At 40.7% G+C, this 15985-nt stretch overlaps 1 protein-coding gene and 1 long non-coding RNA gene across 2 annotated transcripts; both read right to left on the bottom strand.

Annotated features, from left to right (window-relative positions):
* Nucleotides 1-501: 501 nt before the first annotated feature.
* On the bottom strand, nt 502-2908 carry LOC146665849 (uncharacterized). The gene is made up of 4 exons (XM_085413623.1): nt 2139-2908; nt 1741-1896; nt 1325-1423; nt 502-838 (listed from the first exon to the last, which is right to left on the bottom strand). The coding sequence occupies exons 1-4, from the start codon at nt 2787-2789 to the stop codon at nt 515-517; spliced, it is 1230 nt and encodes a 409-aa protein (XP_085269749.1). The 5' UTR covers nt 2790-2908; the 3' UTR covers nt 502-514.
* Nucleotides 2909-2999: 91 nt separating this feature from the next.
* Nucleotides 3000-7974, bottom strand: LOC146665848 (uncharacterized). The gene is made up of 3 exons (XR_014912677.1): nt 7826-7974; nt 6742-7009; nt 3000-3161 (listed from the first exon to the last, which is right to left on the bottom strand). It is a non-coding gene; the product is annotated as an uncharacterized LOC146665848 (long non-coding RNA).
* Between the last annotated feature and the right edge of the window lie 8011 nt (nt 7975-15985).

Here is a 15985-nt window from a genome sequence, read left to right as displayed (position 1 = left end):
CTTTTTGAAACACATATGCACAAAATGCAAGTAATGCTTAGTAGGACCACAAAGTTGTCAACAAAGTGTAAAGTGCAACACAGTATTACACAAATATCAATCTTAACACATACAGTGTCAACTATGAAAAAGTGCCCCAAGAGTATACAGAAACTTCTCTTCAGCTATAGCCAATGAATAAATATCTGAACAGTGTAGCTGACCAATGGGGATGAAAAAATATAAACACTCCTCTAGAGTTTTAGAATGTCACAACAGTTTGTTGTATAACTGAGCACATCAAACCTGAAATGCAACCTTTCCCTTGAAACGAAGGCAAATATGTCTGAAAAAAAAATTAAAAAATAAATAAAAATACCATAAAAGCACATTAAATTGGGGTTTGAGGTCTCTTGGAGCATAAAAAAGGCCCAACATCCAAAAGAGACTACATATTTTACATGCTATATGTCCAAACACAGTTGTTCCTTCGCATTATGGCACAGGGCCATTTGTTGGTCATTGTTCTGTGCCATTACTGGGAGCTTTGAAGTTTGATATACAGATTTTGGACTTTGGGGGACATCTTGTGCTGATCAAGCTGCATGAAGATTTTTTGGAGCACTTCAAAAGTGAAGCGAAAGGGTTTTGGATAAGCTAGGTTGAGTGCATAGATCAAACCTAGAAGCAGGGCACAAGCTGAGGCAACTGAAGTTAGTTCATGCAACACTTCCACACCCTCAATGACAATGCCAATGTCTTCAGGTGGCTCCTGCAGTCCCTCCCCCTCCTTCCGAATCACATACACTGCCATGGTGACCTCCTCCAGGTCCCTCTGAACATCATCTGCTCCACAGTCCTACAGAGGGGTACAAGACACAAACACAAATCATCATTAGCCTCACTTCTTACTGTGATTAAGTGTTTGGGTGATGTACCAATATGTGTTATGTGCTGGGCTATTTCTTGGCTGGGTGTCATCACACACCAGAAACAGCAGAGAGAGGTGTATCAATCTGACTCTAATCAAATTGTAAGCAAGAAAGATAAGATTTCTCAACATGTCAAACTATTCCTTTGAACTTAAATAATCAAGTAAGCCCGTCTTACTTAAAACAAAGTCAATCCGATATGTAATGTGTTGTTGCTGGGAATTACATAATGTCCAATATGGTCATGATAATAAATACATGTCAGCAATCCAACTAGGGTTCACGTGTTATGTTTGTTCTAACAGTTAACTTTTTTGTGTCCCTTTGACAAGATGTGCTGACAAACTGTTGAAACTTACAAGGTATTCCTTGATCAGGCCATCTGCATCTTCTCCCAGGAAGATGCAGATGGCCTGATCAAGGTATTCCTTGATCAGGCCATCTGCATCTTCTCCCAGGAAGATGGTGAGGGCTTTCAGCACACATTCCCTCCGATGATTAATGTCCACAGTCTAGAACAACAAATGTTGAGTAATTTTAAACTCTAAATTTCATAAGACAGACATCCTTACTCTTATTGCTTAACTTACATGTACTTTATTTAAAAACAGTAATTCACAAGCCCAGAGATTCATTACAGAAAGAAAAGGGGATGAGTTCAGTGGAGTCGCTAAAAACATTCATGCATATGAAAGCCATGATTAGCATTGGCCTGCCCATATTGTCTTTATGAAAGATTCAGTTAAATATATATATATTTTTTTGGATTCAGATATATTTTGACAGCCCTCTTAGTTACGAAGCATCTTGTTTGATGGTACAGATTTACCTGGTCCAATGTGTCCAAGATGTTCGCAATCTTTTGGCGTGTTGCTCCTCCTTTGGCACGTATGACTTTGATCAGCTGACTTGAGTGCATGTCTAACTGGGCCATGAACTTCCACTCAAGAGGAACAGCCATGAGCCTCTGGAACTCTGTATTTATCTAAAAACAAAACACAAATGACAGTAGATATTGTATTATGGAACAAAATGCTGAAACTGATTGTATGCCAAAATGTCTATATCCCAAAAAGTACAACATATATGGGAATTCAAAATGTAAATTCTTTCATTAAGTTCAGTGTTATAAAATCTCAACCAAATCAAGTTATGACCGATTCATGAAAGTTAACTGCAATAAATCCCGAAGCATACAGACTTCGATCACTTCAGTTCCATTCTTACCTCTTTCTGTGTGAAGAGTGCAGGCCATCTGTCCTTCAGTTCCTGAATGCTTGGTTCTTGGTTTACCACCTCATGTCGTCTGTAGGCAAACGTGTTAGCCATTTTGTCTGCGATGACCCTTTCATTGTCCCTTATCCCGATCTCTGTCAGAAGTTCTAGTCTCACTTTTTCCATGCTGTCCAGAGTCTCACCAGTAGGAAAGGATGGATAAAAGTTAGCTTCAGAACGTTTTGGCTTCTTCACTTTTTTAGCAGGGAAAGCATCTGTAGTAGCTTTAGATTTCAGTGAGTTTACACACAGCTCTGGACACCCCTGTAATTTGAGCTGGGTCCTGTAGTTTGCCATTTTGTACTTCAGTCGTTGTTTCCAACCGTAGCAGCCATTGAATGATCCAGGTTCTTTCAAACATGGGTGCTTTTTGATAAGGGCCTCTGCAGCTGCGCAGAAATGTGCATCCTCTGGATAGGCCTTGTAACGGTAAATTTCTTCTGCAACTCTTTTCAGGATATCAGACAGCATTCGGGCGCTTAAAGTCAACATTTTTTGGCTCACACGGTACTCAGTATTCCCCCTCTCTAGCTGTAGCTCTGTGTCATATGAAAATTGGGGAATTGCAAAGTCTTCTGGCCACTGTTGTGTTCGAGATGACATAGATTCAGGGGATGAGAGGATAATTGTGTCATTTGATGCCACCGAAATACCGTCATCAGACTCAAATGAAAGAGACAGAGATGAAGTGGACTGATCGGCACTGATCAAAGGTGGATTTGTTTGCTGGTGGATCACTTTGATTGTCCCCAAATTCCGAAGTTCGGTGGTAGAATTCAGATTAAAGAAGTCGTTGCCAAAGTCTTGGTCCATGTATTGCAGTCTGAAGTTACCTTTTAACCCAAAGGTAGTCTTTATCGTGCTGAGAAGGTCTTCAAGTGACTCTGGGATGCCATTTGGAAGAGTCAGCTTTTCAATGTTGTTCTCTCCTAAAATCACCTTCAGTCTTGCAGGTGTTGAACCAGCCATGGTGGTCTGAGAACAAAGCACAAGCACAGTTAGTGAGGATCAACATGTAAACCACTGACATTTCCAATTAGGAGAATTTAATGTCAAACTAGAGGAAAAGAGAGAAGGCAAAGAGAGGAGGAAAGGGGAGGAGAAAATGAAGAGGAGAGGTGGAGATCAGCTGAGGCAGCGAGGAGAGAAGGCAAACCGAAGAGGAGAAGGGAGGAGAAGAGAGATGGCGAGAATATGGGAGACATTGAAGAGAAGAGAGAAGGAGAGGAGGTGAGGAGAATATAGGAGACAATAAGGAGAGGAAAGAAGAAAAAGAGAAGAGAAGCAGAAGGGGGGAGAGCATAGGATTAGCATTCACTGACTGGAATCCAGCGACCTGCATTAAAAAAAATGACATAACTGATGAATTGCCAATGACATCATCACACCACTTTGGCTTGCAGTATAAAATAAATATGTTCTGAGAACACATTAGTATTGTATGGGTCTGGGTTTTGTTTTCCCACTTAAGAAAATACTTTATCATATTTTGAGGCCTCACCATTTAAACATGGACATATCTTTTCAAGGTGACAAGACGCATCCCTCTAATATTGTAGTCTGCCAGTGGGTAGGTATCATGCAGTTCTTGTGGCTCAACAAGTTCCACTTCTTTGCTTGGTGATGTTTTGAGATCATAAGCTCTGTAGTGTTCCATATACCATCCGCTAAGCTTTTTCAGAATGAAGATTAGTTTGTCCTGCAGTATCACCATTTGGATGATTTCACCAAACTCTGGCAGTCCTCCCAGTGAGCCGTGGATCAAGATCATCCCACACTTGTAGATTATTCCATTATATGCTACACTTTTAGCCAAGCACACATTGTCCATATCTGGAGACTTCTGTCTCAGTGCATTTGAGATGTCCTTGTTAAGAACATCAATGTGAACAGTGGAAACATCTGTTACTTCCAGTGGGGGTTTGGCAAAGCTAATTGCATGCAAATGATATGCAATCTGATACTGATGTCTCTGTGAAAGGGAAAGAAGTACATTTTTGAAGCATCTGATGTTCCTTGCAACTCTTTTAAAAAAACTATGCTTTGCTTCGAATCGCATAGTCCATAGTGCAACCAGTGGCCCAAACTTACGGATCAAGTATGGATAATGTTCCAAGTAGTGGTGCTTTGGTTTAAGATTAACATCTGGGAAAACCTCTTGAAACTTGATTCTGTGCTCGGAGATCTTAAAACCAAGATATGCAATGGAGTCCTCAGTATGAACAGGACTGACAACAAGATCAACAATGTCCTTCAAGTCTGTTAAGATGTGCCAAGCAGGCTCCTCACAGGGTACACTCTGCCCAACGAACAAAGGCAAAAATCTGATAAGACTCCAGTTCTCGTGTGCATTCCCTCCTACACTTTTTTTGGATGCAAAACTGAGAGCCACAGGATTAGGTCGATTTGTTTTGTCAGCCCACTTAAAGTTGAAAGATGATATTGCTTCATTCAATGTACATAATGTGAAATACTTTTTTTTGATTAACAAATTGAGGCAAAGCGCAAGTTCAAAAGGAACAATTCCCTCAAAAAGATCATGTACAACATCAGGTGGAAACCCAGTGGTAACATCAAAATGTGAGAGGTGCTTTGACAAAATACACTTTGATTTCACACCATAATAACTGGGCCATTTGTTTTCCTCGATAATTCGTAAATGATCTGCATGAATGTCTTTTGTTCTTAAAGTAAAGACTTCACTTCTGACTTCAATAGTCTGGAACTCTGATGTTTCTGCAGTGCAAAATCTACATACGTATGTCCCTGAGAAATTTTCAAAGAATCCAGCAATACTGTGTGCACCAAGGTTGTCGGCAACAACACACTGAACAGTGCCTTTTACTGTTCTGCCCAACTTTGACAGAAATATCCCACTCTGTTCCAAAATTACAAGATCATTAATTACAGGTTTTAACACTTTCTCATACCCATAGCACTTCAGATCATTACTTTTGATTAAAGCAGCCAAATAGATTGAGGTTAAAGCAGAATTACAGCCTGGTGGCAAATTACCCAAAACCCAGTACAATCCACAAATTTTATGCTTCCTCCGTGATGTACCAAGGGGATTACATATTTCGAATTCATCAATGTATAATATCAATGAAATGCTTTCCTGCTTGGACAACAGTCCATTTTCATGGAAGAAGTCACCATCGAAGATAGTTTTGTAGTGCACATAAGTTTTTTGAGGCTGATTATCTACAGTATTCAAATTAACAGCCTGATCCAAGATTGTCTGGCAGTCAAGAATATGCTGCAAAGACTTTAAAATTGAAATATATTGGAATGACTTGTTATTTTTTCGGTCAAGTATATATTCCACTGGTTCCACTACTTTAAAGTGGCTCTTATAGTATGCTTTTCGTCTCCAAGGACTGGAAAGTGGACCTTTATCTCCAATTGCTTTTTTTACAGGGTTTGTCTCACAGAGTACACTGGCTAGCTTTTCAACAACTGACTGGTCAAATTGGCATCCGTTGTCTTGTAATACTTGGCTAATAGTCTTTTGGGTAATCGCCACAGAAACAGAACCAATCAAATAGTTTAACTCCTGCAAAAGCTCATCTACAGCTGCATTAGACACAAGAAAGATGTGTTCCAACTTAAGGAGCACTGAAGCAATTTTAAGCTCAATATCCTTCTCTAAGTTTTCAGAATACCCATTGTCAAAAGCAGAATTTAAATTTACATCACTCTCTATAATTTCCACATCTGAAATATCACTGGCAACACTGGCAAAAGATTCATCAACAGAACTTATTCCAGGCTTAAATGTGTTCACTGTACCAGAGTGTTTTCTGTATTTATGACTTTTGAAGTTCTCATAGACATTGGTTTTATATTCACAGTTTTGGAACACACATGTTACAGTCTCCTTATTTTTAAGATGCTGATAGATATGTTGAAAATATTCTCTTTCTGTGGAGAGTTGATTATGGCCACAAATATGGCAAGTGAATGTGGACGCAGCTTTGGAGACTGCTTGTTGGGCAGGGTGATTTCTTGATAGATGGCTCAGTAGGGCGTTCCAAGTCTTGAACCTACATGCACAATTTAAATAAGTGCATGGATATGAGTGGCCTCGTCCGTAATGCCTATGAATCAGTTTGTAGTGTTTGAGCAATTCAGATCTTTTTGTTAATGTTGTCCCACAGTCCTTGCATCTCCACATGAAGCATAGCACTGGAGGAACAAAGAGACACGCTTTACTGGGTGTATATAAATAATTTGAGAAAACACAGAGGGAGAGTTGGGCAATATTACAATATATCAATATGGTGATATGAGACTGGATCTCATCTCAGCTTTTTGCCACATTGCCCAACACAAAGCGAATCATTTAAACACAAAATGTATTCATCAAATGTAGCCAGCCCTCTCTAATTAGATTTTAAAGGGATAAGTTCAAAACAAAAGTTTAAAAACAAAACCCAAATGCCCATAGGTACATTTTTTTTTTTTGCAATTGTTTTATATATAAAGCCGATTCCTGTTCAGTGTAAAACTGAATTAAGTTTAAATGAGACATTACTATTTTGAACTTGCATACCTTTGTTGTTGATAAACTGAAAGTACGCAAGTTCACAGGTAAAACGAGCTGCCTGGCACGCCTCCACACAGGAATGCCCCTCTTGAAGTAGTCACAGAGCTGAGAAGAAGTTAGGTCAGAAGGTGGCGATGGGGCATCACATTGGACACCAAGCCAAAGGTTGTGGCACTGTCCAGGGTTCCAACCAGAGGTGATGTAATCTTTCTGCCATCAGCAGACACCCCTCTGGAGAGGTTGACAGGAAGGAAAGGAAGCGCTACCCAAAGTCCTAAAGATTAAAGATATGTTCGAGTTAGTCTGTCGATCTTTCATCATGTTTACAGTGTTCATCTGCATCTATGTACTTATATATGTATTCAGACACAGACCAGAAGTGTGCTAGGTCTACAAGAAATCTGATGGCTGTATTTTCTGTGTTCAATAGCGTAATACTTTCTTCTATGATTTCTAATTTTGATTTTCTGCCGCACACCATCTCCCTCTCACACGGCTGATCCGTGCGTGTACGAGCGCTGCACGCACCCTTTCTCCTCGCCTTCTTAACGTTATGTACATTGAAAGCAATGCAAGCGGCAGTAAATGCATGCTTCCTGGAGCCACCACAGCTAAACTTTACCTCCTACATCACCCGTGGCCGTGACCGCGTGAACTATTCGCGCCGACAGGCATACTGCGAACAACCACTCGTGTATAAATGCGCGCGCCCGAAGTAACGTATTCTGAAGAGAACCGCGGCCCAGCTTGCCGCTATAATGTGCTAATGCTAATGAATAACTAACAGTAAGCCAACACCGACACACTGCATGAATACACAACTTTAAGCTAGCGTTACGATATTAAAACAAGAGAGTACCGCCGGAAAACTACTAACTTAACCTACATGTCCAAGCACAAACTACCAACAGGTCTGACATTTCGCTAATGTTAGCAGGGCTGAATGATAGCGGTTTGGTCAGGTCAGTTTACTAAACACTTAACAAACTTAACAATACAGTTGGAATATTTTTATATCTAATATATTAAAATATGTGTTCTACATTTGACTTACCTTCAAGGACTATGGAAAAAGTAATATCTTCGTTACCTTATTGACCAAATTGTTCACGAGGTCCTGCCTGCAGCCAAGTGCCTCTCAAATTGTTGTTCTCAACCGCAAGTAGAAAATTCTGGAGAAGGCGGAGACGTCATGACATCAGATGCACTGCGTCAGGAGAAACCTAATTGATGCAGGTTGACTCTAATGAGAATAGCAGGTTACATGTGTACTGAGGGAACAACACGTAATAACAAGTTGATATACTCCACAAATTTAGACTGGCTCCACTAAAGCAGAAATCTTAATGAAACTGACTCTGAACTTTACATAACTTCAACTACTGCTGAAATACACTTTTTAGAGTGTGCTTAATGATCAGCTGATCGGCTTTTCTGTCGCGAGCAGAGGAGGAGCCAGACATTTGAAACACCCGGGGCTTAGCCCTAAAGGGTAGTATGCATGTGGGATTTTTTTTTTTTTTTTTTTTGAGGGGGGGGGGGGGGGGGGTGTAGAAATGACTGAAAGATTAATAGGCTCTGTTTTGAGTTTTGTTCAAAAAAGAATGACTTCATATAGGGAAATATATATGGCACACGTGCAGGACACCTTAAACTAGTTTTTTAATTGAGCAGCAAGACAGAACGAAGTCGGGGCTGTATCAAGACACAGGGACTAAACCCCAATTCAACCAGACCCAGAACTGATCCAGAATTAAAACAGGACTACAACAGTTCAAAAGCAGGATTACTGAGGACTTAACCAAGACATAACCACAATCAGAACTAGATGATAGTAGCACTAAAAATCATCATAGACCTGCACTACACTTATTTATTTAATTCTACCAAAGTACAATATTTAGATTGAGAAAAGTTTATATAATTATTTAGCCTTGTTGTGCAAACAAGCCTGCAGAACTTAATAAATATAGAATTTGAAAAATAGCAAACCTAAAAAGAAACACTAGGTACGAGATACATGAGTACCTATGATACAGTGATACTTTTAGTAAGCAACCATTTGACTAACATGTGTGTCTCACCTGCTCTTGTTCATCTCTGTTCTGTCCTCATTCTCCATCTCAATCTCTGCTCCTCTCTCTCCCTCTTTGTGCTGACAATCATCAAATATACAGTTGAAACCAGATATTTACACACTCTTCAGATCAAAACACAAACACTTTTTTAATTGTAACATCAAATCAGACTAAATGTTTATTTTTTTAGATTGATAAATATAAAAACATATTTGTTAACTTTAAGAGTAAAGAGAGAAACTATCTGTATTTCTTAATTGTAAATGGCACCAAATTGTATTCAAACTGAGCCACACTTATGGAGCTCCACGATTCTTTTCCTGGTGTTTTGGTTGACATCTCTTGATTTTCCCATGTCAAAGAAACAGGCTCTGTGTTTTGCCTTATATGCATCCACAGCTGTGCCACCAATTTACTCACATGGACTCTACTAACCTATCAGAAGCTTCTTCAGCTCAGAATGGAATCGTCTGGAGTTTCTTATTAATTAACAATAAACTTAGTGTACATGTACTCCTTAATATGATGAAAGTGATAATAAATAGACAGCTCTGTCTCTCTTTATTCTGACATTTAACTAATTCAAAATATATTTCAATATTTATCTAAAACAAAAGTTTACTCTAAATTGATGTTGTACAGTAAAAATGTTTTATGTTTTCTCCCTAAAGTGTAAATATCTGGTTACAAATGTGAATATCCTGCTGTGTACTGAAATTCCTCTTGTTTTGCATACAAATATACTGAACAACATACAAAGCATAATATATAAAATAACATTTACCTGAGTTTTTTCTTTGAAAGAAGCCTCTAATGTCCATTCTTATATTTCAGTACATAACTGAAACCGAATTAGTCGGGGAGGGTAAGAACTGAAAATATGAAATAAACACACGTAAGCTAAGACTCTCTAAAAAATAGCATTTGTTCGGCTTTTCATTTCGCCATTTGTTGATTCACTTGAAGCGCAAGTAAAATAATATTGGTCAAGTGATCAGTTTCATATCAATCTTTCGTGATGCACCGTCATATTTACATTATTTGTACGGTACGAATGATTTGCTTTGGTACCTGCTCAAACTTAAGCTCTCCTTAGTATGGCTGGCTCCGTCTCTCCAACAGCGCACTCACGGGCAGCAGCTCCCCCCGCCCCCTCGCTCAGTCGCTTAGTGCCTGAGCTTGGATCATACCAATATCAGGGGGGGATTCACGCACAGTCGTAAATTCCCACAGTGTGCACCAGGGGCGGAGCATGGGGGTGGCTTACGGGGCTTAAGCCCGGGTTGTTTTGTCAGAAGCCCGGGGTCTTTTGGAGTGTAATTTTTTCATAGTTAGATGCCTGGCTGACAACTGTATAAAACAAAAAGTACACACAATATTCGAAGCACATAGGAATTTACGACTGTACGCTATGTGCTTCGAATATTGTGTGTACTTTTTGTTTTATACAGTTGTCAGCCAGGCATCTAACTATGAAAAAATTACACTCCAAAAGACCCCGGGCTTCTGACAAAACAACCCGGGCTTAAGCCCCGTAAGCCACCCCCATGCTCCGCCCCTGGTCGCGAGTGAGTCCGTCTCTCTGGTTTGTTTTTGGCCCACTTTGCACCAGAAAGAGGAAACCAGTGGCTGAACAACAGCAGCACGTTTGAGCTTGATAAGCTGTTGTTAGAATTTATTTAATATTACTTTCTACTCGAGGATCTTTTTCTACGTAGCTGACGGCTGGTAACTGTGCAGGGGCGGATCTAGCAAAGTTTAGCCAGGGGGGCCGATAGGGCATTAACAGGGAAAAGGGGGCACAAAGACATACTTTTCTTTCTTATTCTCATTTAAAATGTCTAGCTTTTAATAAATAATTATCCGAATCTTACACCCAAAGTTTTAATTTGATGTAAAATGAATAGAAGTCAATTACTGTATATAGTATATAGTGACTATTAAGTCTAATATATATACCCTAGTAAGCTATAGTACTTTTTCCTTTGGAAAGGTACCATCTGTGCAGTCTGCAATTTTGTTGAAGAAAGATGTTGAATCTATTTAATATTTCTTGAAAAATAATTGATTTCTGTGCATTTTTTTTCACACTGAATCAAATTAAGGTTGATTACGTCGATTAAGCATCATGAGGTGGAGTGTGAGGGGTGGTTCCCTATTTTTTATTTATTTATTTTTGTTGTTGCTGGGAGTTGGAACCCTATTAGTTAGGTTGCTTAATATTTATGCTAAGTACTCTTTAAAATACCAGAATAGGGAGGATGGTGTAGGTTTAAGTTTATTAGATTGATCAGTATTGCTGAACTATGAATTTTTTTTTTTTTTGCATACAGGTATAACAGAATAGCTTTAGTGTAGTTGTTGTTTTAAACTTGAGTATGAACTTATACAAAATGCAGCAAGATATTTAAAAAAACAGTTTTGTTGATTAAAAAACACTATATCGGATTCATATCGGTATCGGCAGATAACCAAATTTATGATATCGGTATCGGACATAAAAAAGTGGTATCGTGCCATCTCTATTATTAACACACGGGTACTGTGGAATATATTTTTACTCACCTAAAGTGCTCGTGCTCTTGTCCACTCCCCGCAAAAAAATTGCAGCTGTGCGGTGTCTGTGGCATCGGTGCTCTCATCGCATGCGATGGAGTAAAAATCAAAAGCAAATCCAAAGTACCATCAGGGTGTACACCCCACCCCTGGCGTCGTTGCCCACCTCTCAATGTTAAATACACGTAGACATTGAGGGCCAGCAGGAGGGGCTATGCGCTTACCTGCTGCTCTCTGGCAGGTAGCTCCATGCCCTCCTGGGTTTTAAATGCACCTCAGAACACACATGCATCAACACTACAATGAGCGGGTGGAGGGAGGTTTGGAGTCTTCTCTCACCCCCATTCTCTGCGACCTGCTGGAGCGGGGGGGCTAGGAGGAGGAGTTGGCCGTCCGACTGCGGTCTGGAGTGTGGGGCCTCCCTGCTGCTGCGGAGTCGGGGCGGTCTGCCTCCCCCCACCGCAGGGAAAAGGGTAACACCACCTGGGTCTGGGTGCAGTTCCCCCCCTCCAGGGGCAAGGGTACCTAGACCCGGGGCTTAGAGTACGCTTGGGGAGTGTGAATGAATGTACAGTGTCTCTTTATGTCTGTCCCCACGTTGGGTGAGTGCTGAGTAAATGGTAAATGGTAAATGGCCTGCATTTGTATAGCGCTTTTCTAGTCCCTAAGGACCCCAAAGCACTTCACACTACATTCAGTCATTCACCCATTCACACACACATTCACACACTGGCGATGGCAAGCTACATTGTAGCCACAGCTGCCCTGGGGCGCACTGACAGAGGCGAGGCTGCCGGACACTGGCGCCACCGGGCCCTCTGACCACCACCAGTAGGCAAACATGGGGTTAGTATCTTGCCCAAGGATATTTGGCATGCAGCCAGGAGGCAGCCTGGGATCGAACCACCGACCTTCTGATTAGTGGCTGACCTGCTCTGCCACCTGAGCTACAGCCATATGAGAGCATGAGGGTGGGAATGGATGTTTGTATATGTGTGTGCCTGCATTTCTGTGTCTATATGTCAGGTTGGGTGTCAGGCGCCACCTCTCTGGGGACATCTTAGGCCCTCCAAGGTATGGAGGCCTATCTCCCCCTACCACCACTTCCCCTGCCAGTGGCGGACTCCCTCAGACATCGGTGCGTTGGTGGTTCTTTGTGTCCGGGGATGGGCGTCCAGGTACACACCGGCTCACTCCTTGGCGGCCGCTTATCGGGGCCTGGAGCCTGGGGCTCGCTCGGGCCACTTCGGAGGTGGGGTGCCCCCGGCCTCTCGGCCTGGGGCTCGGTCACTCAGGCACGGCTGGCTGCCGGCGGAGCTCACGGGCGCGTCACTGCAACTCCCCCTGGCTTCTGCTCCGCGGCTGCTGAGTGAGCCCTCATCTGGGACTCTCCTCAGCTCTTTCTGGGACAGTGGCGCGGCTGCCCCTCTGTTGGTCTTCCTTGGTCTCTTGTGTTCTGAGGGCCTCTGGATGTCTGGAGTTTTGATCTCCTCCATACCTGCTTCATGCCCTGGAGGACGGGGCTGTGGCCCCCCACACCCTCTAGCAGATTATTACATGAAGGAACCTTTTAAAAAACAAAAAACAAGCGCGTCCATGCTCACAGGTGTACACACGGGTGATCACACCCACAAACTACACCCTTTTTGGCTCCTACCTCAAAGCACACTGTGTTCTGTTGATCTTATGTGCTGCACAATAATGTTTAATATTTAGTATTTACTGTCATATTCCCATATATCATTGTGATGTTGTTTATTCTATTACTCTTGTTCTCTTCTGCTTGCTTTCTTTTTTCTTTCTCAGCAGGTGACCCAGGTGATCGATATATGCATTTCTTTTTCTTCTTTTTTTTTCTGCTCATTCTGTTGGTTTTTGTTTTTTGCCCTTCTCCCCCGTCCCTCTTCTCAGCTGTTTCTCTTTCCCTCTTTCTTTCCCCCAGTCAAGTCTGTCCCATATTCAGTAAGTGAAAATAAAATAAACAATAAAAGGTGAATCAAATGGACCATTACGGCAAGGCTGGGATGGTCAATTTGGTAAAGTAAATCTGTTGGGCATCTTTCTTTGCCTTTAGACAACAATTCTGATGGCAAAAGAGCCAAACGGGACAGGCAAAAATAAAATAAAATAAAATCAAATCAAATCAAATCAAATCAAAAGCACAGCTTTATCAGACAGTTGCAGTTTCTGGACAACTGGATTTCTGGACACGCTGACATTGTTGATGTCCTGCACTTTTTCCGGGCACATTATTTCGGTGACTTTAACAAGGCAGTGCTTTATGAGGTCTCCATCTGAAAAAGGCTTACCATGTCTTGCGATGAGTTGGTCGACCTCATAGCTGGCTATTGGAGCCTTTTCCTGGACCCTTCGAGCACGAAAAAAATACTGTTGCTGACCCCGCAGAAGAGCTATCCTTTCTGCTCTCGCTCAGCACCAGTGTAGGATGCATAGGCCTGATGTTTGGTTTCATAATGACGTCGTACATTATACTCTTTCATAACTGCCACAGTTGGCCCGCGGGCCGGAGTTTGGACACCCCTGTTTTAGACAAAAACACCATTGATTAATGCAAAAAGGAAATAAACATTGTTTGACGCTTTTGTTGTGCCAGCATGTCCTTCCCAAATATTCATCGTGCATCTTTGTATGCTTTCAAGTTGATATAAGCTAAAAGCCTAAATCACCTCAAGAGCTCAAAAGCTTTTGACTGATGAGCTTCTGTGTCACCCCTCATCAGCAAAGCTGCGTGCCACTTCTTGTTTTGCAAGCTTTTGCACAACAATCTCCTCCTCCATGTGAGCTCACTTGTGATATATTTTGCACACAGCATGTCAACTCAACTTCACACTTAACATCTGCACCGCGTGCTCTCCCCCCATCCCATCCTGTTCTCCTGCTCAGCTGGCATCAAAGGCTCGGAGAGAGGGAGAGATAGAGCTGCCCTAAGTGCCAAGGCAGTTGGATAGTGATGAGTGATCGACAACGTGTTTAGCATACTAAACACAAAAAGGGGGATTTTAATTCTACATCTGGCCCTTGTTCAGAAGATGAGATTTTTTTCTTCCCTATTTGTCCTATTTTTTTCCCTACACTTTTACTTCCAGTCTTTCAATTTCTCATGTTTTCTTTTTTTTGTAACTTATTCTGATATTTGGCCTATCTGTACAGTGTCCTACTTTTTTTCTCCCCCAGATGCATATATTGCATGAGATGGCAAAGGACGGTAGATTCCATACACAAAGACACTTCAAACCCTGAGCATGCATCTTGTAAAACAATCAATATGGCAGTGGGCCACATACTTACACAAGCACATAATCTGCCTAAGCATTCCTTTGCATTGACATGTTGACTTGTATGTTCATCTCTTATTGTCTTCTTTTTTGTTTTGGTTTGCTTTTACAGCCAATATGATGCATATGAAGATCAAAAGTAAAGTCAATGAATAGATGCATACTTGCATAATGTCCAGGAATAAATCTATGTATAAATACATAAAATGATAAAAAATAAAAAGAAGCCCAATACAATACAAATGTGAAAACGAGGTGGCCGAAAAAAATTCTGAAAATACTGGTACACAAGAAGATTAATAAGAAAGGTGCAGCACCGGAAGATTTCAGACTCTGGAACAAACTAAAGGCCTCTGGGAGGTACAGGAAACAAGCAAACTACAAGAAAAAAACAACAACAACAGTGAACAATGATTCACAGCCAGGATGCTGAAACAAACCAACAAAGGATCAACTAAGCTTCATTAAATTCTGGACAGCATAAAGACAAAAGTCTATAAAAACAAACACAAACTCGGAGGATACAGACTATTAACTTATTAAAATCGATATTAATAAAATACTTTTCTGGCTTTTAATCTATTGGTGGTTTTTCTTAAAGCTTTCTCTGCCAATAATAAAATACTCCAGCAATTGGTGTTTTCATGTTATGTGATAGTGTAAAACGTTTCTGCTCTGTATAGTAAAAAGAAAAAAGGGGATTTTTTTTCAGTGATTAGTGAATTACAAATGAAAAGTTCAAACACTCTGGTGGGTAAAGTGTTGAAGTAAGTTGGTGACTAGTTAGTATTTCTTATTCATCAGCCTTGCATGCTGCAGTTCCCTTGTGGAGAGTTGTGCAAACCAGTGTTTAGCTTGAATTTTCGTACTTTTGGTGAGCTGCCTTGAATTTTATTAACATTCTGATGTCTTTCAGCATTTGTCTCATCTGGACTATTTCTTAATGTTCCCAGCCTTGAGGTAATTGTCACCCTAAAAGGTTTTTCTTAATTGATTTTAATACTAAGAGACTTTAATTTTTGTCAAACACAGAACTTGAAATATTTCTCAGTCAGAAGCCTCCATCAGAATTCTACAAGAAAAGTAAGGTAAGGTTATTTGAAGAAGTCAATAACTGCTAAAGGTTGCTGAATGTACAGATATATAGATTGATAAATGAAAATTCTTTCATTTTACTAAAGGGCAATGTATTTACTAAAATCAATGAACCTAACCTAAAGTAAACCTAATACAAAATCTAAGACACAATTTACTCTTGCGTGTGTATATGTATCTGTAATATTATGGATAAAACAAATGTGACTGTGACCATCTGAAATG

This window comes from Rhamphochromis longiceps, linkage group LG7 (genome assembly GCF_057381845.1).
Source record: "Rhamphochromis longiceps isolate RC_006_pf linkage group LG7, R_longiceps_female_GT1.1, whole genome shotgun sequence".
In the NCBI taxonomy this organism is placed as follows: domain Eukaryota; kingdom Metazoa; phylum Chordata; class Actinopteri; order Cichliformes; family Cichlidae; genus Rhamphochromis; species Rhamphochromis longiceps.
This window is presented reverse-complemented; position numbering and strand designations above follow the sequence as displayed.

What these genes read in the sequence shown, in the direction of transcription:
- LOC146665849 (XM_085413623.1), bottom strand. Translation starts at nt 2,789, where the DNA reads ATGTCATCTCGAACACAACAGTGGCCAGAAGACTTTGCAATTCCCCAA. An exon ending in CACTCTTCACACAGAAAGAG is followed by an intron (nt 1,897 to 2,138) that starts GTAAGAATGGAA and finishes TTTTGTTTTTAG; the next exon opens with ATAAATACAGAGTTCCAGAG. An exon ending in TCTTGGACACATTGGACCAG is followed by an intron (nt 1,424 to 1,740) that starts GTAAATCTGTAC and finishes TTGTTGTTCTAG; the next exon opens with ACTGTGGACATTAATCATCG.